Here is a 24046-nt window from a genome sequence, read left to right as displayed (position 1 = left end):
GCAGCCCTGCGCCACGCTGAAAATGTCGTACTTCAGTAACATGACTGCAGCGAACAAAGCCATCAGATTAGAGCTCTCCCCCCTCTTCCCATCACTCCATTTGGTCTGGATGTTGAAATTCCTGCTGACTGGACTGTCATCCATCAGGAGAGATAAATTTCTCCTCGCTCTGTAATGATCCCTGAAGAGTATTAAAGTACGACTCACTGACTCGCATCTAATTAGGAAACAATTAGTGATATTAACATATCAGCCACGGCCCTACACAAGCAGCAAATGTCCACTGCCCCAGAGAGTCACAGTTTGTGCTTTATATACTGTATACTTCACACCACACACTTCATTTCTCTCTCAACCCTCTAATGCTGGTGCAGTAATGGGTGCAGAGGCACAGTCGTCATGCTGTGGGTTAATGACTGTGACACTGTTGTGCTTGAATATACAGCAATGTACAGTCGGGAGAGGAGCTGTTGACAACAGCATCATAACACTCATTCCCACAATCCCTCAGATACATCTAAAACATTACATTTAGCGTGTGTCACAACAACAACAGGCTCAACCAAGTACCACTCATTGAGCTGGTATCTGCTGCGATAAAAGACCAGAGACAAGACTGGAAATCAAGACATGAAAGACAAAACTGAGCCACACCAGGTACTTAACTGATAGTTACAGCTTTTTTTTTGTCAAAGAGAGAATTCATCAATGAGACAGGAAAAGATTAAAGTCCTCTAAAATTGGTCAAAGTCATAACCTCAGTGAGGTCAAGGTAGTCATGCTCAGCCGCCATTAGTGTCTTGCACAAAGGTTTTACTGTCTCACTGTGTTTAATTAATACTGGCTTGTGCAGTTCATGCCAAAGCCACATGCACAGAGAGTCACAGACAGGGCTTCTGCAGGCAAGAAGCCACAGCCTGAGATGGCCACAAGTTTCTCTGGCTGCCAGAGTTGATTGACTTTGCCTTCACTCACTATATTACTGCAGCAAAAGGGGACCTTTACTTAGGAGCCCCAAGACCATCCGTTACTGCTTTAGCTCCTGACAGCTTCAGGAAGCGCCAGTGACTTTGGCCTAACTGCAAATGTAGGCCACCAGTCACTGCACTGAAGGTCTTAATCAGCTCATTAGCAATCAAATTAAAAGGACAGACAAAAATTGTTGTCCATGTCCCAAAAGAAAATGCTCCATGTATGTCCTGTAATAAATTTGGGAAAATAAATGATGTTCTTATGAACTTACTATAGGTGTATTCAATTCAATTCTTTAAATTAAGATTAAATTATCATGAATTATTACATTCTGCACATTATTAAATTAGATTAATTTGGATAATAGTAAACATTTATGTAAAAAAAATGTACATGAAAACTCTAGTTCAAAGAATGACGTGTATTTTCAAGGGAAAAACGATAACAGTATGTGGTTATTATGAGACAAAAGATGAAGAACAACAGAAACGTGAATGTGGGGGGACAGCTTTGCAGCAATATTTTTTTTCCATAGCCCTTCGACTTACAATACTAAGAAGGTAGGTGTTCTGTATTCAAAACTTTGCAAGGACATTAAAGTTGACGCGAATGCAATGCCTGCTGCAGAGATAGAAAATGTGATTATTTGGTTGCAGGGTAATTTCTCCTCCTATGGGACCACTCTGATATTTTTAGCTATAACAGTGACTGCAAACCAGATTAAATATAATGACCTAAAAGTAGTGGCAGGCAATATGCAAAATATACAGTGGGGTCCAAGTCTGAGACCACTTTCCTATTCTGGGAATATACTGTATACTTAATAATGGTATATAATGTATATATAATTTTCTATCACAAAACAGTATATTGTGATGTACTAATGTTTTTAGAAATTCAATTAGGATGAAATGTACAGATAATTTAACCAGATATGAAAGTCTTGTTTTACACACATGCAAAAATCCTGCAAATTCAATATTACCATAAAACCGTCCTGTTTATTGACTGACAAGAAAATCTATACTGGTTCACAAATCTTTAATGTCCCATGTAATATGTGTGATATCATCCAACACTAAGATGAAGCTGTATCAGAGACTGTTTCCATCAGTTTCTGGGAGAAAGGCTAAATCACTGAAGAGGCCATATTTGAAAACATTGAATTTTGGCAAACTCTCAGCCAGCAGAAGCACGAGTAGAAAACATTTTTTTGCCTTTAAAGCACAGTCTTACTGCAGGTCTACAGCATGCCTTACAACTGCCTAAAGCTGCTATATCACGCATCTGTAACACTTAATGCTAATCCTTAAAGATTCATAATAAAATTAGGGCAGCAACTAACAGTTATTGCTAGTATAGATAATCTGTTGTTTTTCCAATTAATCATTTAATTTCTAATAAATGGCAAATAGTAGTGAAAAATCCTAATTTCACAGAGTCTAAGGTGACAAAGGTATGAGGTCTTAATTTCAAAACCAAAATACATACATTTTGCAATAAGAGAAAAAACAGAAAAAGGTGCATCTTCATGTTTAAAAAGCTGAAGCCAGGATTATTAGTGATGCTAACCATTCATACACTTTCAAAATTGCTTCTGTAATTCATTTTCTGTCAATCAACTACTTGCCTCAGCACAAAGACAACCAATAAATAATTACAAACTTGAGAAAGATTTAAGGATGCACCTTGTGCTCCAAAGACATTTGACAACCTCTGTGTATTATCTTAATGGGATTAATGCGTTGCCTGCGTGTGCCTCTGCTTGTGTATATGTGGGCGTCTAACGAGTGGAGGCAGAGTGAGTTCGGCACAGTGGTTTAAGATGTACACACCCACGGTAACTGCAGTCATTAATGTAGTGGCTGTAATGCAGAATCATGCATTGGAAACTATGAGCCTCATCACACCGATCAAGTTTGTGCATGAGAGAGAGGCAGAATTAGTCATTATCACTGTGTGAACGTACACATAAAAATGTGCGTTTAAATGTATTTGAGGAGGCTTCTCTGGCTAAGGGAGTGAAAATTAAATCAGGTAAATAGAGAATATAATTTAGAGGGAGGATGTTATCAAGTGAGAGGAAAATCGAGTAAGAGGAGACAATATCTCTCATCTGGAGAGTCCTGATTTTTAATCTCTCTCTCTTTCTCCATCTCTAAACTTAGCTAATCTTTCTCATTTTGCCTCTAACTACTATAAATTCTGAGGCTAAACAGAGAAATTCAGATATATCCGAGGAAATAAAAAGTCATCATTCTTCAAATGACAACGGGGTAACCATGACTACCATAGTTAAATGTGCTGCACAATCATCAACACCGAACAGGGTGAAGCAGACGTGCGGCTCCATGGCGACAGCAGGAATTATCTGTTTGCTCAAGGACTACAGCTGCAGGGCAGCATCTATAAAAAAAAACAAAAAAACAACGCGGTGTATTTGCAAATGAACGGTGAAGAAAAAACACAAACATCTCGGCGCCTGTCCTGAAACATCACCTGATGCCGTGCGGCATACAAAGCATACAGGACACAGAGGAATGACTCAGTCTCAGCGGGGACTGAGTGTCATCATCACACTGTTACTCGCTAGGATTAATGTAGTCACGATGACAGCACTGTTGTTCAATGCTAATGCTAAATTCTTAACATCTTAATATTTTAAAGTGACGCCATGTAGCTCGTTACCAAACTGACTTGGATAGTTGCGTAATAGTGCTCATAGAGGGGTGTGTGAAAGGTTGGCAGTTTGTCTTTGGAGGATCAGTTAAGTGTTGCATAATTTGCTCCTGGCACCAATTTTGTCATCGAATGGAGGAGGAGTGGGATCCACTCCAAGATGTGAAGGCATGTTTAAAGCTTTTGTCATATTTTCAGCTGTTTGTTGAATTTTATCCTGACTGCTAATGCCACCATCGAGGCCCAGACTGTGAATATTCAGATCCTTCCTGTTCCTGTGACTGTTTCTTGCTGTATTTGCATGTGGTGGTCACAGTGAAATCTATAGCTATTCTCATGTGGGCGCATGGTACATGGCACAAATTGATATTTCCTTAGGTGGAGTGGGTTTTGTTCCTGTGCCTGTGCCTTCTTGGCATTTCGCAGTGAACATCGCCGCTTCCCTCGTGACACTCCCCTTAGTGTCACTGGCAAACAGCAGAGCGGCGCATTGTGTGAAAATACAACACATTTTGCGCCCTCCACAGCCCGCCGGCTCACACCAAGTCAACGGCTCACTATGGTCGCATGCGAGTTCTGCGGTTTTGGCGTCGCTAATCGGCGGAGGCTCACCTTTTTCAACTCTCTCCAAAATCACACAGTGCTGTTTTATGTTTGTCTTGCTTGTCTGCTTCACTTTTATTATACATTCTTCAATCAGCAGCCATCTAATTGCACAGTTTATTTATTTATTTTTTATTCTGATTATGGGAGCGATGCCAGGAAGGCACGCTTAAGATGAATGTCTGATTCTAACAAGCATCTGTCAGCCACAACAGTTTTCATGTATGAAGGCCTTTCCTTTCAGCAGATTAACTCTCTTTAGAATCGTCTGAAGGTGGCAGCTATGTGTTTCTTCTTCAGTTTCTAATTTGAGTGGCACACGTTGTCAAAGTGCGATTATGCACACCAGATCTACTGGTGACCTTGATTAAATCTTACACCAGAGACGCACAAACGTCTGAGTTCTTGTGCACATTAAACTGCTCAGGTATATTTCAGAGCCGTAAACTGTGTCACAGTTTATGGAATAAAAAAATCCCCTGGAGTGTTGGAGACGGCGGCATCCTCAGGACCTTGTTATAAATGTATATCTATTGTTAATGCTACTCCTACATGCAATCCTTAACTCAGTGTCTAGGTGAGACAAAATGTAGGCAGGGTAGGCAATCATAATGATTCATGAGTAGGGTGTCCTCTGCAGTTGGAGGTGAAAATGAACCATGAGCTTTCTGGTTGTTTAGACTACAACATTAAGTTATATTAACTAATCTATACAGTAGTGCGAGTGTTGCTACGAAGGATTAAGGATGTATTGCAAGTCTGTTCGAAGGGAAAAAGAAAACAGTTGGTTTTATGAAGAGGCTTATTATGCCAAACCGAACACAAATAATGGTCTATTAATTGAGTTACATTTGCCTACAAGGTACTTTGCCGACAAGGTACCTTAATTGGATAGTTAATAGCTTTTAAATAGCCTGAACATCATCAATTCCCTTTTCAGCATTCTAACTCCGTCCCCCTAATGATGTCCTGTTGCTTAGCTCTAGCGGCCATGTTTACAGTGTACAACAAAAATGTTCACTAGTCAGGATCAAGTTGTCCTGGAAATGTCATGCAATACAAAGGCTTTAGAGCTGCTAAACCCATGAAAGGAGGTTTGATGCCCTTTTTGATTTTTTTCTAACTGACTGGCAGTATTTGAGCTCTGCCATGACTGATTAAATGTGCCCTCTTGCCTACAATATCACTGCTCTTGGTTTGGATTGAACTTCAAAGACTGTGGAAAGGCAGTGTTAGTCCTGCCTTTGTGTCACTGACAGTCTTAGAAATTCAACGTCTTTGTGACTGAAGGAAATAAAGCCGTATGGAGTGTTTTCGCAGTGTGACATGAAAGACAGGGTGAACACTGGCTAGCAGGCCGACACACTGGCAGGGGTTGGGTGACATGACTGTAGACAGTATACTGACAAATTAGAAATCTGTCAAACATCAGAGATTTTGCTGTAATATTTTTTTCTGTGCTAGGACACAAACCAATAAGAGGGGATGTTCTTTGGCAACATTGGATTTACAGGATATCTAGTACCTTGAGTTTTCAGTTCTTTAATTCACAGGTTCCCATCTAGTTACTTCATCTATAAATCATTTTCCAGCGGTAAGGTAAATTTAAATTTATTCTGACAGGCTGATTTGTTTTGATTTGTTTTGGACAGTGAGTCAGGACAGAAGGAACTTCATTTGTATTCGCCAGATTTACTGAAAACTATTCATCACTGTTAATATTCTACTAACAACTCAGCAAAAACAAAGATATTACAGCTGATCAATGATAAATGATGTTAACAATTCTGCCAAGACTGCTGCACCCATACAGCAGCACTCTAAGGCTGATTGTCTCCTCACAGTTAAAATATAGGTTCTGTACTATATCGGTGCAAATATATTTTGAAACTCTATTTTCCCTGTGAATGTGACTAAAGGCAGACGTTTCACACTCTTTGCAGAACATTACTTGTGCAATTATGAGCAATAAAGGCAATGGACTTCACAATAAAGTAATGTTCATATTAAAAATAAAATGTATCCTAAATATGTGTGTCTTATTCCATCTTCATGAGATGGACTGGACTGGATTCATGTTTATCAGACAAAGTAGCAGCAGTCGAAACTCGAGTAATCATGATGCGGCACGAACTGAGATGAATCTATAACAGAATATATAAAGAGAATTTATAAAATGAAATCAAGTTTTTTATTTACTTCTATGTTTTGGGACCACACTGATGTGCTTGGGAGTTATCGGTGTATTTGGTAATAATTACACGTATCAGACCTCTCCAGGCAATACAAACATGATGGCATAATTCTGGTTTTTGTAATATTAGGATTCCCAAATTGACATAATTGTTTTCTATTGCACAGCTGCAAGCCATAACTAGCCTTTTATGAAATTAATACTTGATAGGTGATCTCATCTCATTAAATAAAAAAACAAAACAAAACAGAAAATAAATGAGACAGTGTTCAGCTCAGAGGGACAGTTTTGAAAAAGTCATAAGCCTAATGCAGCAAATGTGATAAGCTGCATTACAAACGTTCGTTATGTGTCATCTTTAGGAAATGTTGAGTTAAATCAAGCTATTAGTTGATTTTACATCAGCTACACAAGGATATTCTTAACATGTGCTGCAGGATTACAAGAATGTCTTCAGCTCATATGGTGCAATTTTAGTCAATTTGTCAAGCAAACTGCAAATATACAGGACACAAAACATAGTCCAACACCCTTCCCTGAAACTACACGATGAAAAACACAAATAGACAGACATGCAGAGGAAGTGGGAAATGAGCTTTTATGAACCAACATTGGAAAAATGATAAAAAGATTTCTCTGACAGTGCTGTTTACCTGTTAGGAATCAATATCATAATAACAGAGAGTGAACATATTAGATGATGAGGGTGAAAACAAATTGTAAACACCCATAAATGCTTTTTTTTTTTTTTTTGACCATTACTGAGAAAATGGAAATTATATTTGCGTGTAATAAAAAAAGCATTACCACACAAGGAACAATTCCATTCAAGGCTGACCCACAACATTTCTATCAGCACTTTAAACCCAGCATCCATTACTTACAACTACTGTGCGCTCTTAAAGAGACCATGAATGCCAAATTATAAATGGGCGGCTATTATGAGTCCAGAGAACTCTCTTGCCACTTCTACAGATACTGTGGTGCCTGCACAACAGTTTGGACACTGGAAATTGCCAGATATGGGTGATTTAGATCAAATTAGCAGCTGTCACGATTTCCATAAGCCATGGGTCCCAGACATCTATCTCACTCCCCTTTAAATTACACCATTAGAGGGATGTAACCACTCAGTGCTAATCTATTCATCTGCATGGTGGAGGAGGGAAATATCCAACTAAGATTAAAAAAAAAAAAAAAAGCAGCAGAAGCACACAAACCTCAGCACACAGCAGAATACTGATGCCAGTGGCTTTCCAGAGTATCACCTAGGAAGATGAAAAGCAGGCCAGAGTGGTGGAGTCTAGAGATGTCTTCTCTGGGTTATTATAAGCACAGACTCCTACCCAAGTCATCCTCTTCTCACATCCCTGCCTGGCTTCTGCCACTCTCATCCATTGAGTCCACTATATTTCCCCGCGCTGGAGAGACAGTGTGCCCTGCAATCCAGCCGATAGGACACCATCTGTTTAAACTTCTCCGTGACAAACACATCGAAATCAGCCTGGAAATGTGGAATTGAAATGCAAAACAAAGCGAATGGTAATTTCTTCTGTTTGAGGAGAAACCTTACCACTGCTTGCTGCACTGGCAAGTGTTACTCAAAAGCAGTGTTCAGTGGACACCTATAATAACTGGAGAACACAATGTGCTGGCCCAGCTGAACCATGTCAGGACAGTTTAGCTGATGCACTGCAATGAAGACAAGTTTTCAAATTGCTCTTTTAGGACTGAGTAATCACTAATTGAACCATTTTCAAGATTCCTTAGTCGAAGGAAGCCCAAGCCCAAAAGTTTTTTTTTTTGCTCTTTTACTTCACTAGTCTTTTGAATCAATGTTAGTTCTGACGCGGTCTGACATTGCTAAATCCCTCCATGCAGCCCCATTCAAGCATCCCTGGGGCTTTCTTTGTTCTAGGATAAAAGGTAAAGGTTCCAATCTCCTCACCTCTAGCTGTTAAGAACATCCTGCAGGCATGCGATGGCTGTTTTTAAGGATCTCCTGGTCAACACGAGCGCTTGTATCTAACATGGTGACAGAATATCTTCTCTAACAGCACAGAAAAAAGTGGCGTAAAAACAGGCTTATAAATGCATCCACACCCATCCGGCGAGTCCTCTGCAGAGGATTCCAGACTTCAAAGTCGTGCACATGGTAATCTGCTTTAAATGGATGTTTCTGGGCCTCTATCATAGCTCCATCATCAACTGAGCCGACTTAAACTATGGCTGAAAAAACAATGCTAATAGTGGATAATTATCAGCTTTTACTCCGTCTGCAGTGGCTGCTCTATTCCCTCTCCCATCACACACAGAGGCTGGTGAATAAACACAATGGCATGAATAAATAATGACCCCACAATCCTCTTAAGGTCCCCGAATAGTGGGGGGAAAAAAGACAAAAGTTTACTTTTGGTGTTTGAGAGCAAGCGGAGCCTGAAATTGTAAGCGACTCATTAGGGCTACATGTGGCTTGCCTGGGGCCCTGCTGAACAAAGATGGCACCATCCCCATCCTGCCATTCCTCCGCGCATTTTAGGCCTGGCCTAATAAAATTCTAAAGTATACCCTTAAGTAAAAGCTACATTCCCAATAAAAGACAGTAAAGAGCTAAAGCACAGCCTCAAAAAAAAAAAAAAAAAAACTGAAAACCTTCACATCTTCAAAACTTTCTTCAGGAATCAAAGTTTTATAAGGTTGAGTGTGGGAATTGCAGGGACCACCTTTTGTGCAGATTTGCTCTGTCATGTATAAACATCATAGATTAATATGTATGTTTTCATGCTAAAGGAGCACACCTCTGTCAAAACACTATTTCTTCCTCTCATCATGCTCTCCAGATAGCATACATAAAAGCCCAGTGTTTTTCATTTCAGACACTTTGTCAGTGTTAAAGAATTGATTTGTGTGTGCCTCCCAGCTCCCACTGAGTGCATGACAGTTCAAAAGGCTATCTAAAATACATGCTGTCAAGAGGCTTGTATTTCTGAGTGCTTATATAATTCATACCATGATAAAAACTTGTGCCACAGAGAGTTTGTAACATGGCAAATAAGGTTTGTTTATAATAGAAATAGTTGCAAAGATTACTAAGTGTAATACAGGGTTGGCTTTGAATTAATCAGCATTTTGTAACCGTCCAAATGCATCTCTAAATTGTCTCCCATGAAATGAATCCCAAGTATGCATTCAACACAGTGGTAATGGCGAGAATGCAATAATAAAAGAGAACATATGCAGACAGAAGGCACCTTTTCCAGAGCGTAATTGTAGAGGCTTTGGCCAGAACGAGGTAAGCCAATTTCAATTCCAAATTTCCACTGAGGCGATGAATAGAAATGAAGTTGCCTGGGGTAGATGGGAGTCCTAGCAACTGGAGATGAGGAAACAACATGAGCACCAGAATGATCCTTTAATACTCTGTCAAACCACTAGTAAAACAGAATGTGAAACTCAAATACAATTTTCATTGCTGAATACTGAACGTTACTCTTTCACATGCTAATTTGAATAATGGTAATTGTAGTCAGGAGGACCAGCATCCTGCAATTTGCTGTTTTTATGGTCACATGTTTATGAAGCCTGGAAACTTACACTCCTGTGAACAGAATACAGTAACTGTATAATGTCTGAGCTGTGTAAAACAACAAATCTCTCTTACCTCAGTCAATCATGTTTATCAATGTGTGTTGACATTTTTTTCTTTTTTTTTTAATATAAATTGTTTTGTACTCTGTATGCCCTGAGTTGATCTGCGGGATCAGGGATGGGGCCAATCAATTATTTATTGATCCTCCACAGCTATATAAAGCCATATCCATTTTCAATCCCTTGCTTATTGCACTCAGGCTATAGGCTGTATCATTACCTGTTGTTCATTATGTCATTATATTTCAGAATGAAATGTATCTTTGTCGAATGCATTTTTCATGAACAGTTAAAATTGATAATAGGCTGAGTATTAGAGATTAATCATAGTTATTAAAGGTATCCTGTGATGAAATATATATTCTCTGACACTGCTTCTAGACGTGAACAGTTTAAGCAAGAAAGAAGGGTGCATTTTTTTGTCCCATATGATCCTTTTTCACATTTAGTTTTAGTGTCAGCTTTTTGCATTTAATGTCTGTTTTTCTGTTCATGTTTTGCACTCATAAATGCAACATGTAATACCTCTTCCGTATTGTCCCGTGCACACAGAGAGCCCATGCAACAGTCAACAACCCTGACCGCACCATCCTGCACAAATATCTTCCATGAAAAAATGCTGCATCTTCTCTGTCTTTCAAGCAATATTGACATGACATGACAAGATGCAATCCATTACAAGGGTGGCAACTGAATACGATTACAAAACAATTAAACAACAATTAAACTTTGACCCACGATCGAAAGTACCATTCAGTGATGTACTCCTGCCTATAGCCTCTTGCTAGGTGAAACATACTGAGGTTATTTCTTAAAACTTCCACAAAGACAAAAAATTAAAATGCTCCCAGACGTCATGGGGAGTCATTAGGATCAACACATTTTTTTATGTTATTTAACAACATAAACAAGGTCAGCACTTGGCCTTACAATATTCATATCTCAGCCATGCACCAGTCTTATTCTGTAGGACCATACAACAAATGTATGGTTTTTGATGTAACTGTTTATGAGGCAGCTGAGTGACAGAAGTCAATTCATTTCCTAGTTCCTGAATGAAGTTGTTCCAACTTGACATTTTGGAAACAACTGCCTCAGGTTGTCATCCATTCCTAAGGTCAGTGATGTTTGTCTTTCCTGGACTACATTTCCCTTTGCCACTAAATGCAAAGCTAAAACTGTTACACACCCAACCTACTCTAAACCACTATTAGTGCTCAGCTAGTAATAAGTCAGCTTAAATTGTCTCGATAGCCCAAAGTGCTTCTATGCCAAAATGTGGTAATTCAGAGAGTGTAAGCATTGAGGTTTGAAGACTGAGAGAATGCAGCTCTGGTGTGACCTGCTGCAGAAGCTGGCAATTTATACAGCTGAGATAAGACTAATGTTTCCAGTGTGACAGCAGTACTTTAAGGGAACCTCTAAAGGCACAGGGAAAAAAAAAAATCTAAAGCCTATGTCCTGTGCTTTTTTCTTCAACATGCACAGGCTGTGAAATTTCACTGTGCCTGGCTACTTTCACTGGGAGAAAAATAATCCAGGAAGAACCTGAGCTGTCCAGCACAACAAGGTTTTGGAATTGCAGGGTCTTTCTGTGCGTGAAAATCCTGTGTGCGCACTACCCCTGTATTTAAGCGTGCTAATCTCATTCTGACTCATGTAAAACTGACAAACTCTGAGAACAAAAGCAGGAGTGTTGCAAATCACTAACCATACAGTTATGCTCACAGATGATCGTCTGACTTATCATGCAGATTCTACATCGTTCGAAACTACTGCTTTCAAGGCGAAAAAAAAAACAAAAAAAAACAGAAGCAGAAATGTGGTACAGCTACTATGATAGATACCTGTCATCTGCCTCCTCTGAAACGTTACCATTTCACTGTGCTGTGTTTTCATACTCAAAGGGGCTCTGATGTTAGATACTTGTTATGTTGTAGTTTTCAGTTTTAAATATTCTAACATAACATAACATATTAAGATAATGTGATCACAAGCAAGATAAAAAAAAAACTGATTTTGTATCTAATGTGCATTTATGTATGTTCTAACCTTAAAACAACTACTAGCCTATTATGCAGTTTTGGATGATGAGGCAACAGACCAAAGTCTAATTATTCACATTGCCAAAGCTGGTGTTTACAGATGAAGCTTTTGTAGGTCAACCAAGTCTAAAAGTTCTGTATCTGCATTTGCATCAGAGACTTACACATATCACAGGTGACCTCTAATGAGAAAAATCCCAGCACCGTAGTTTAATTATTTTTATGTCATGCTAAGGCAACAGCACGTTATGATCTCTGCCTCTTCGGCCTAAACAGCATCCGCTAATTGCTTTCACTACAGATAACTGTTCGTTTGGAGCTGCCTGGATTTTTTTTTTTTTTTTGTATAAAATGTTACCAGCCAAAATATCAAAATATAAGATGTGTGAAAATGATTCCATTTACCAAAAACAACACTTCATAATTATGAGCAGAGAGATGCTCATACACCAAAAGTTTGTTGAGAATTTTAATCATATTGTTGTAGAGGGTCTGTAAAATTACATTTCTCCAATTTTATAACAAAATCAACTAAGACACTGCATTTAATGAAGACTTGTTCAACTTGGTCAATACCTGATTTGTTTAATAAAGCTGGGATATATCTGCCGATACAGATGCAGAATATTAAATCAGTGCACTGCTACTTGTATCCCATTTCAAACAGTGGACGTATTCCCTGAAACTAACATAAATATAACATGAGCACAGATAATTGACTGTATGTTAAATGGATATTGCTAAGAGAGGGACAGAAGTTGTGAGGCTGGGTTAGAATGATTCTCCATGGAGGAGGGCTCATCCTGCTCCATGTTGTGCTTTGAGCTGTAGTGAGGCCCCTGAGCCTTGGTGGTAAGATGGGCCCTGATGTGCTGTTGGTTTAGACTGTCAGAGGCACTGGCAGGGAGCGCGTATGCAACTCCACAGATAACAGCCCAAAACTGTCCACAAGGGCTTCTAAAACCCAGCAAATTAGCCTGCAAATGAGCCAGAGAATATCTCTACTAATCCATGATCTGAGCAGAGACTCTGCCAAAAAAGTAAACAAATAAATAACTTCACAAGAAATACTGGGGGTGGAAATAACCACGGCTGTGAGCTGGGAAGCCACTGGTGATTTCTTTGAAGCATCATTTCGCCTGATATTCTGCTGCTGCGCTGCCTGCGACTGTTTCAGAACAAGCTTCCATGTTGTGCTCAATGTGGCTGCAGTGAAATTACAGATTCCACTATTACAGCAAACAATGTCCCCTACAGCAAATGATCACAGTCTCTGTGTCTCTGTCACAGATGCCAAAAGGTAATGATGCATCAAGATACCACTGTTTTACAAAAGTGATTATGTTTGTCTCTAAAAAAAACTGATAATTACCAATCCTAATAGTGCACATGGTGTAATTGTTTTTTGTGGTTCTTAATAAAAACAATCCTGCATATATGTCACTTAATTTATACCTCAGCAGAATACAAACGATGTCTCAGAAAAAGAGGCAGTCTCTATAAATAGCTCTTACTGTTTTACTTTTCTTTGATCTTGATTCTTTGAACCAGCTTGTGATTTGTTTGAACCACTGCCATGTAATTTTGGATATGCGAGTCATTTCTTATAGACAGCAAGACTTTGAATTAAATACAGCTGGCTATGTCAACATTTAGGAAAAAGCCAGTTCAAGAAAAGTAGTTTGATAAAAGCTTTTTAACGCCACATTAACGAGTAATGCTATTTATCTTTCTGTAATTTCTGTTGTCACATAAACACATGTGAGCATTTTGTTTTGCAATCTGTTTTGGAATTGGAGCTTTTCATGTTTATTGTCAGTTTTGCTCCATGCAAAATGTACAGTAATACACAAGCAGTTTAAGGATTATGTTACAGGAAGTACTGACATTATATATGGCTGATTTTACAGAGTATTATGTAGCACACGTAGAATTAAAATCAAGAACTGTGATCAACATTAAAACCAGGTAAATTAAAAATTAAAAAAAAAAAAAAATCATTCTGTATAGTCCGTTAAAACATTCAAAGTAAAGCAGCTCAGTCAAAATATGTGATTTAATTTGAGATTGACTAAATGTCAATGTGGCCCTGGAACGCACAGATTTTTCCATGCCATATTATACTGTTATACTATTTCATATGCAAAAACACAGACATCACATAAAGCAGTTTTATGTTAAGCACTAAACACTGCTGTATAAAAACAATACAGACTAAAACAAGGAAAGCTTTATTGACCTTATTAAAATCACCACTACAATAAAAAACAGCAATAAAATGCTGATTCTTTTGGGTCAATATCATTTAAAACTAAAACCAGGCAGACCCAATAACAATATTACTCTCATGTATGAGAATAGATTTTTCTGTCCATATATTCATGTAAAAAATGTCCTCATTTGATCTGCATGAGTCTTTTCTGGTGTGTGTGTGTGTGTGTGTGTGTGTGTGTGTGTGTGTGTGTGTGTGCGTGTGCGCGTGTGTGTGTATGTGGGGCGGGGGGTTCATAATAAGAAACCCCATCTCTGTGGTCCTACCACGCTGCTGTAAAACATACTCCAGTGAATCCAGCCCTGTAACACAGGATCCGTCTTGTCTAATTGGAACTCTGATTTCACTTCACCCCACAGGTTCCTAATATTGTGGCGAAGCTCCGGGGGGAATCAGTTCAAAGATAAAAACACATCTTAAATGTGAAGTGTTGCATCAAAGAAATTTGCTTATTCACCTCAGGACGGCGTGGCAATCAGCGCTGGTATTTCAGCGTGCACCGTCTATGAGGGACAAGATTAAGGTGTGTGGGTTTTGCATCAAAGTGTAAAAGTGCTGCTTGTTCTGTGGTTACTTTTAGAAAACTGTCATAACGCACAGGGAACATTTGCAACGCGATTCCTTATGTTCATTCGTCTGTCTGAACTCATCTGTAGCGCAGTGAATAGTGGTCAGAGAAATATCAACAAGAATCTGGGCAGTTGTTTCTGTGACTTTTGCAAAATGTGTTTTTTTTACTTTTCCTGGGTCAATCTGAAAACAGTTACATTGACCAATCTCAAGCTCAGTTGGGTGTTTTTCTATGCAAAGGAAATGTGGCTTGGGCCAAGAATAACATGAGTGAACAGAACGGAACAAAGGTTCTTTCAATGCTTCACTATCAACACTGGTTAGGGGACAGGCGGATGTACTCCCCGCTCAGGTTCAAATCTGCGAGAGCTTTGCTGTTCAAAGCCCCTCAGCCTTTCGGGGCTGTGACATGTTTCTACGAAAAACACCTGTCCCTCATAGACAGTCATGCTATGTTCAAAGATTTAGTAACTGAGCACTGCCCTGAAGCTCTTAACCTCAATCTTTCAACAGTTCAAAGTTTCTTCTGAGTCTTGAACCCTCCAACAAGCATCTGATATAGGAGGCAAGGGAATAAATCATCATCACTGTGGAGTATGCACTTACTGCAAGAGTTGCTGTTTCTTAGTTTGTTTTATAACTCAGTTAAGAGAAATAATAGTCATTATTATTATATTACATGTTTTTAGTTCTAGGAGTATTAGCAGTGCTATAGAAGCTGTAACTCAGATTCAATGAGACGGAAGTAAGTGCAGAAGTTGTTTTATTTGTTTTAGTAGGAGTATTGCTATAATTCATAGCATTATTAGTAATTTAAGGATTTGTGTGCAAAGCAGATCAGCTTCATTAATATAACACAACCTAACTAGCAGTAAGGCATTTTATATCTCAACATGAAAATCAGCAACAACGAAGGCAGAAAAAAAAAAAAACCTTATCTCGACAGCTGTAAACAAATCAGTATATAAATGCAGAAAATGGGCCGTGCATGGTAAATCCACATGAAAAGACCGGCCATTTTTCATCCGACAACTCAACATCAATAAATACTGCTCTTACAGCAGCTAAAAGCACGATCACATCAGCACATTAGCCAATATGTGCTTTGAAGGTAAAAATGCTGAATGATGACTGGTGTTTAATCATGCAGAACAAAAAACAGAATTGAATTAAGAAACTCGACCGTCATTCATCTTCCAAGCCACGTTTTTTTTTTTTTTTTTTTTCCTTTTCCTTTTGCTCACTACTTCAAATCATTACTCACTGGAGTAACCTGAGAAGTGTGTTGTTCCCATACTTGCTTGGTGTGATAGAGACGTGGCTATGTGAAATGAAAAAAAAAAAAAAGTATGGACACACAGAATACTTTAAACTTCTCATGATGTCTGCTGCAGACTTACATATATTTTTGATGATGATCATATTATGTTCTCTACAAACTTCTTCAGTTCAGAATTTCCAAGATCAAATTGGTCCTATTCTCGATATAAAACTTGACATTGTCATTTGTATGTTCATTACATCCAGTCTACTTTAATGGTATTCCCTTTACATGATCATAAACCCTTTCTTCAGCTTATGAAACGTGCAGCAGCCAGACATTAAAAACAAGAATACATCGCACCAATCCTTGTACGAATCTCCTGGATACCAGCAGGAATTTCTGAATCAGGCTTAAGAAATTATTAAACACTTTTAAAGCGTAAATGGATCTGGGTCCATCAGTCAATACTTGCCCCCCCTGCCTGCTGTGCAAATTCACTTCTGTTGTGATGGTTGCAAAGGTGACATCTGCCATCAGCACTGCTAGTTTTGTGTTACTGGCTTATTACTATTGTAATAATAACATGGTTATTAGTGGAAGTAGAAGTAGTGGTAGTGTCTAAACTAAAGTGTGTATGATGATTCTGTTGGTGCTAAAACACAGCCAACAGTCAAGGCTGTGCTCTAATGAAACTTAAATGAATCAGAGTTTATTTAATGAATTCAGAAGTGTCTGGAGATCTCAACAGAAATCTCCAGTAGTTGCTTGTGTGTGGCAGAAAATCAAATTGCAGCTGAAAGGTTGTGGAGGGACTTTCACAAAAAGATTTCAGTGGAGTTCCTAGAGGCGCTGCCCTGAAGCGATGCCTACAGCTACCAGGATTTGAGTAATGAGCAATAATAAAAAATAATCTAACTCCAAAAACTAAATATCATACAGATGAGTCCCTCACTGTATAATTTATTCATTAGCAAAGTATAATCCATAGTAAAAACAACAATATTTAAATAAAACTATTATTCATTGCGTTACTTAACAATAAAAGTGTAAAAGGAAACTACAGACTACATCACTATATATATATATATATATGTATGTATGTATATGTGTGTTCTCACAGACAGATGTAAAGACGTGTGACCAATAGCATTGATTTATATATACACACACACACACACACACACACACACACACACACACACACATACATACACATATACATCCTTGATCAATATAGAAATAGATCTCCCAAGGGGATGGAATAAAGAAGCAAAGTCAGTACAAAACTAACCGCCCACTGGAACAAATTACATTTTGTCCGTAGAAATATACCACTGTCAGTCACACAAGCTTTTTTCTACCAACAGGAACTGTGTAGGCCTTAGCCGCATTATTTTCCTCCACAGGTTATGGAACATATGAACAACAGTCTCTCAGCGGGCTTTTGTGGCTATCTCCACTGCCAGTTCTCATGGTTACAGAAATGTAATAGTCTAGCCATGACAGTGGGGGAAAGCTGGGATTAGAGCACACATCTGGATAAGCTGTAATGGGCCAAAACTCAAGAACAGCAGCCCTCTTCCAAACAAAGCAGGTCAGGCTGGCCTCCTTGCTGCTCAGCCTCTGGAAGATGTGCAGTGACTCAGCAGTCACCGGCTGCTGGAAAGTGTCCTCAAGGGGCTCCCTACGGGCCAGAGGCAGCATGGGTAGCATGCACACACATACATACCTGTGCACGCTGCATGAATGCACTCACAAATCCGCACACATAAGCACATACCAACCCTCCAATACATGTTGACACAACACACACATTGACAGTCCGAGCTGGACATAATTACTTATTCAGTGCTCAAGCACAAAAGGCCAATGACTGGAAGTGATCAGTCTATAGTGACACAACTTATGTTTTCAGTTACTTCCAATCGTCTTCCGATCATGTATTAGGTTACAACGTCAGTCAAGTTAAGACCTAATATTATCATCACATCACAACTGAAATGAATCTCAGCAGAGAATACCATTACCAGCAAGAGTTTTTTTATTTTTTTTTTTTATTCACAGCACATAAGAGATGCCTTGGAATCATTTTAACATCAAAAAAATTGTTCCAAAATCACGATCGCTTATTTGCATGCATTAAAACCAGGGTCAAGTAAGTCACATGTGAAGAGGGGGAGAACTGCCCGGCAGCTTGAATACATTAAAGCAAAGTAAATGGTTTGTTGATTTAAAGAGATTAAAGCACACACAAGCAGGTCTGCTCGATGGATTTTAATTAACTTGCCATATATAAATTGTATGTTATCAGGCATTACTGAATTAAATGCTGAATACAAGTGCTCTTTCTGCTTCGGTGAGTGGAATAAAAAGCTACTTAGAATCTCGATTGGGTCTCACAGATGCAGCATGATGCTGCAGCTACGGGTGCACTGAATACGTTCCAGCGTACCAACCCCTGAACAGCCATCCAAGGAGATTCTCTTTAATTATGTACAATACAGCCAAATTCAAGTCCCCTGGCATCTCAGATGATCAAGCAGAGGGATGCCACGTTCTCTCCCTGAGTCATTCGGGCAAATGGATTCCACTTCCAAGAGTCATTTCTGTCAGTTATAATAAGAAGCTAATACATAATGTGACACACTCTGAAATGCAAAACTATTCACAAGGTTCTCTGCAAGGCTGTGCAGGGGCAATTAGAATTTTGCCGCTAGGCCCTTGATGAGTTCCTCTATTTCTGAAGTATAATGTATGCATAATGTGAAACAGAACTTAAATTTTACTACAGAGCACCTCAGTGTCCAAAAAAAGGGAAAAGAATCCAGTTTGGCAGAAACTCAGGTAAACAAATGCAGAGGGGAGTAGGCATCATGGACACAAAATGGCTATGTGAGTAAAGGAACCATGTCTGCCAGGCGCTGCCTCCAAACTGCACTGAATTTACTGAATATTTACTCCAAGAGCGTGGATACTATACACTATCCACGCAATTAATAAGATAATACTGAGTTTACTGACACATAAGCACTGGGGGGACTGAGTCGAGTATCCAAATGGCATTTCTGCCTCCAAACAGAATTCTGTAATAACATGACCTTATAGTACATTAATCTAAAATTTGAGAGAGGGTATCTTCAGCAGAGCTGCTATTATCTTCTGGCATTTTCTGGCACTTGAAATGGCTCATAGTTACATATTTCCTGAACTCGAGTAACCTTCTGAGCAAGCACACAGGCTCATCAGGCCCTTGGGGGCAAATTAGAAACACCAAGCCACAGAAAGATGAATTCAATACATAAGGCTTCCCACTTCCTGGCAGTGATGTCACCAAGAAGAACTTGCCAGACCCTTTCCTATCATAGTCCACACATACATAATAATTCACACACTGCAACAGAAAAGAACAAAATGATCCAGTATTGATTAACAGCAGAGGTAATGAGATGCCAAAATTCTGGTTGTACTGTGCTGGGGCACCGGTAATTGTCTTTTCTTAAGGAGGTCAAATCCTCAATATGTCGATTTTAAGCCAAATCCAGAAATAATGCAAATAGATATGAACAAAGGTTAATAAATCCGTCAACTTCAATTTAGTCAGGCTGAAATAGATCCAGAGGGTCAAAATGTATCCAGTCATTTACAAGGACGCAGAAACTGATGCAAACTTATCTTGTGGTTGTATGGACGCCAGTTGAGCATTGTCAAAAACAAAACAAATCCAAATCAGCATGATCATCCCTCAGTCTTAGACTGTAACATGCAGAACAGTGTACCCTGTGTTTTTTTGTTGAGATGTAGCATGTTATTCTGCCTCAGTGTATAGAAACATGTTAAAAAAATAAAATAAATAAAAATCTGTTCCAACACCAAAGTCAAATCCACGTGGAAAAAGACGCAATGTAATGTGCCTGATGAGGACAGACAGAGAGAAGTAACAGAGAAAAGTGACCTACCGTTTTCTGTGTTCTCGTGTTCAGTGTCAGTGAGAGTTAGATTGGAGTTGGCCCTGCTGGAGAGGCACGAGCTGCGGCCCGACTTGGTGTTGCTGCGGCCCCATAATCTGACCGCGTGCTCTGGCGACATGATGCCGTCCGTCTCTGTGTCTGCATCTGAGCCCACACTGACTGAGTAGTCGCGGTGTGGCATCCCAAGGTCCGTCCTGTACGTGGCTACGTGGGATGGGAGGGCCTCTCCAAAGCCAAGGTCTCGAAGGGAAAAGTCAGCCCCTACAGCAAGCCAATAAATACAAAACTCTGGTAAATAAATGTGCCACTAACTGCATCACTTAACATAATGAACTGCACTCATCACAGAAAAAGATGACAGGATTATCCTGGCCTTGAGAGGTGCAGTAAAATCAGTTAAAAGTATCAGTTAAAGTTTCAAAGTTTCAATTTTCTCTCTCTACCATATTCACTCCCTGTCTACCATATACTGCATATATGTATATATCTATATGTATATAGGTTCTTCTTTATTTTGACCATTTTCTACATTGTAGAACAATACTAAAGACATCAGAACTCTGAAATAACACATATGGAATTATGTAGTAAACAAAAAAGTGGCTGTGCTGTTGACGCTGTTGGCAATTTATTCAAAATTGAAGGCACACTTAACCAGCATCACTACCGCAGCATTCTGCAGCGACATGCCATCCCATCTGGTTTGCACTTAGTGGGGCCATCATTTGTTTTGACAATGACCCAAAACACACCTCCAGGCTACGTGGGGCCTATTTAACCAATGAGGAGAGTCGAAGACTGCCGCATTAGATGACCTGACCTCCACAATCACCCGACCTAAACCCAACTGAGATGGTTCGGGATGAGTTGGACCGCAGAGTGAAATAAAAACAGCAAACAAGTGCACAATACATAAGGGAATTCCTTCAAGATTGTTTGTTAACCATTCAAGGTGACTGGTTGAGAGATGAGGTGTCATCAAAGCAAAGGGTGGCTACTTTGAAGAGACTAAGATCTAAAACATTTTGCTTTGTTTACACTTTTTTGGTTTACTACATAATTCCATCTGTTATTTCATAGTTTTTATACCTTCAGCAACATTCTACAATGTAGAAAATAATAAGAAATAAAAAGAAACCAGAGAATTAGACGGGGTGTCCAATCTTTTGACTGGTACTGTATACTGCCACCACATCTAGTTTGGTTTTTGATGATCTATAATATATTTGAAAGAGCAGGTGAAAGTATGCATGTCTCCCATGCAGTTTTTAACACTGGCGTGGTAAATTCAATCCCTAGGCACCTCTGTTAATAGTTAAACTATGCAGTGACCTCTACAGCGACTGAATGCAAATTACCAAGAGAGTCCTCATTAAAAAGCACTGATGCATATATTGAGACCAGGCCGTAACGTGCCCTTAAACTAATAACTGGCATTTTCATGTCATTGTGCATTGCTAATATACTTATAGGTGATGTCAAAATGTCTCGCAGCGTGTTTCTAATATTGACACAGCTAAGCCTAACCTTGCCGGCCGAACTCATCCACTTCGTGATGAACCATTTCTTTAACACGGCTCCCGTAGGCCATCCTTGAGTCATGATCGAAGGCCTTGAGTGTTTCACTGGAGCTGTAGGACTTGGTGTTGGGTTTGCCATCCTCACTGTCAGCTGAGGAGCTGGTATAACGGCGCTCTGTGTCCTGCCGGGCGGTGAGTGAGCGGTAAGGTCTGCGTTCCTTCACTTCCATGGCTTCCTCCACACTATTTTCAACATCAAATGTGATTTACTCTGCCAGTTTAGTTTGAGTGATTCTGTAGAAGAAAAACACAGACAAAAAGCAAAGATACTTGATGTATGAAAAGATGCCATGACAACAGTGTTGATTTTTTTATACAGAATCCTTTTTTTAATAAATCAGTTGTTTTCCCTTTATTTAGCATCAAAACCAAATGTCGAAAATATGACTAAGCAACTGTCATTTCAGGAGGTATAATGCTAGTTCATGTTAAAAACATTGATCATTTAAATGTAGAACTCTCTCTCACACACACACACACACACACACACACACACACACACACACACCCCCAGACACACACACGCACACTTAACCGAGAAACTGTGACAATAAATAAAATGCATGTTCCCAGGCAGCAGTGTATGCATGGCTCAGCACACACAGGGAGAGCAAGAAGAACCGCAAGGATTAGATTTAATACAATATGGCACAACAAATCTTGCACCTATAAAGTTTACGGTGCAAGTCTCCCACAAATATTCCATTTTATGTGCCGTATAGAAATGATGCCGGGCCTCCAGCATCTGTAAAAGTGGCAGGTGTCCTTCCATGAATTGTGTTGTTTATAAGTTACAAATCATCACCAGTTGAAAACTGAAGAGCCAAACAAATCGAGGACTACACTGAACCAGCAGAGATGATTAAAATCTGAAACATAAAACTACAACTGTCAAATAGCACGCAGAGTGTACGATCAATAGAGGGGGGGGGACTTAACAGTGTGCGTTTCTTGCCTTGAAGAACACAGTATTGAATCATAGAGAAACATGCTTTAAAATCATTTCAATATATTCAAACATAATTATTTTTGCTTTAGCTAAATATATTTTTTCTCAAAAAAAAAACAAAACATCTTGGTGCAACAGGATATAAATGAGATAAATTAGTGGAATATGATTTGCCTTGCACACAGCTCATTTTAAGTGACCACATGGTTTAAAAGGTATTGAGTTGGATTAACAGATGTCAATGTGGATATAAACTTGATTAAAGGCTTGGTCACTGTTTATTTTGAAGCTCAATTACTGAACATAGTGAATTAGTGAGCCAGATATTGCAGCAATACTGTGCATTTTCCAGGTTCTTCCGAATGCAATTGACACCATGACATATCATGAGCTATAAACCTTATCATACATGCTGCAGGTTTCTTCTTGCTCCCACACTTGCAAGTCAGTGGATATGAGAACACAGCTCTTTGAAAAAGAGGTAAAAAACTTCTCCTGGCGAATCTGGGAGTTTTTACTGACAATATGTCTGTGCTGTTCAGACAAGGATTTTTCCACAAGATAAGCTCTTTATGAATACTGTATGAGATCTGTGCCGGACACAACAGTAAACAATACTCCCCAGTGAACTATATTTGCCCCTGCTTCAAAAAAAAAAAACTTTTTATTTAAGACACCATTGTTGGGTTTGGGGGTTTCTTTTTGTATGTATTGACAGCTGAAAAGATCCTGGTGATTAATGACTTGGGGCCTCAATACCAGGACCTCCACCACATGGGTGGGGGGAAATGCTCCCACTCTGCAGCCGCAAGAGCACTTCAGCTGCTCCCAAGATTTCAGATGCAGCTTGTATGGGTTGCTAATTTTTACCTTTTGCTCGAGATCCTTCATGCTATGCAAATGTGAGAGAGTGGAGAACAAGCGGCTTTCTAAAGTTTCAAGAATGTTCTGTAAAGTGCATTGTTTTTGTTTCCAAAGAGCTGGGCTCAGTGCTTTGGCCATCACTCTTCTGCACCGCCCTTCCTCCTCTTTATTAATCGACTAGTATGCAATGAGATGTACCTCTGAGGCCATGGGAAACCCAGAGGAGTTTTTCAAAGAAGCAACAGGCCCTACACAATGACAGATGATATGGGATGCAAATGTAGGTTCTGGAAACGTATCTACCTTGAGTCTAGCCGTCAAGATTTTCATACAAAACATACTGTAAAACTAAATAGCATTGTTCTGCATAAATTGGCTACATCTGGCATTATCATGGTGTTTCAGCGCCAGAGAGCAGAACTGTTGTTCTTGTTCTAA

General features: G+C 39.3%; 1 protein-coding gene across 1 annotated transcript in view; it reads right to left on the bottom strand.

The window, feature by feature from the left end:
• tenm4 (teneurin transmembrane protein 4) overlaps positions 1-24046 on the bottom strand; it is a 152862-nt gene that overhangs the window by 96371 nt on the left and 32445 nt on the right. Inside the window, exons 2-3 of the mRNA XM_087173880.1 lie at positions 21743-22029; positions 20204-20476 (exon numbers count right to left, since the gene is read on the bottom strand). Coding sequence (XP_087030006.1) covers positions 20204-20476; positions 21743-21965 — 496 coding nt within the window. The 5' untranslated portion in view covers positions 21966-22029. The remainder of the gene's footprint in view (positions 1-20203; positions 20477-21742; positions 22030-24046) is intronic.

The sequence above is a fragment of the Seriola lalandi genome, unplaced genomic scaffold (genome assembly GCF_002814215.2).
Source record: "Seriola lalandi dorsalis isolate HSWRI2012SDOR001 ecotype SW California unplaced genomic scaffold, Sedor1 jcf7180002054288, whole genome shotgun sequence".
Lineage (NCBI taxonomy): Eukaryota > Metazoa > Chordata > Actinopteri > Carangiformes > Carangidae > Seriola > Seriola lalandi.
Note: the sequence above shows the minus strand (reverse complement) of the source record. Positions and strands in the feature narration are given on the sequence as shown.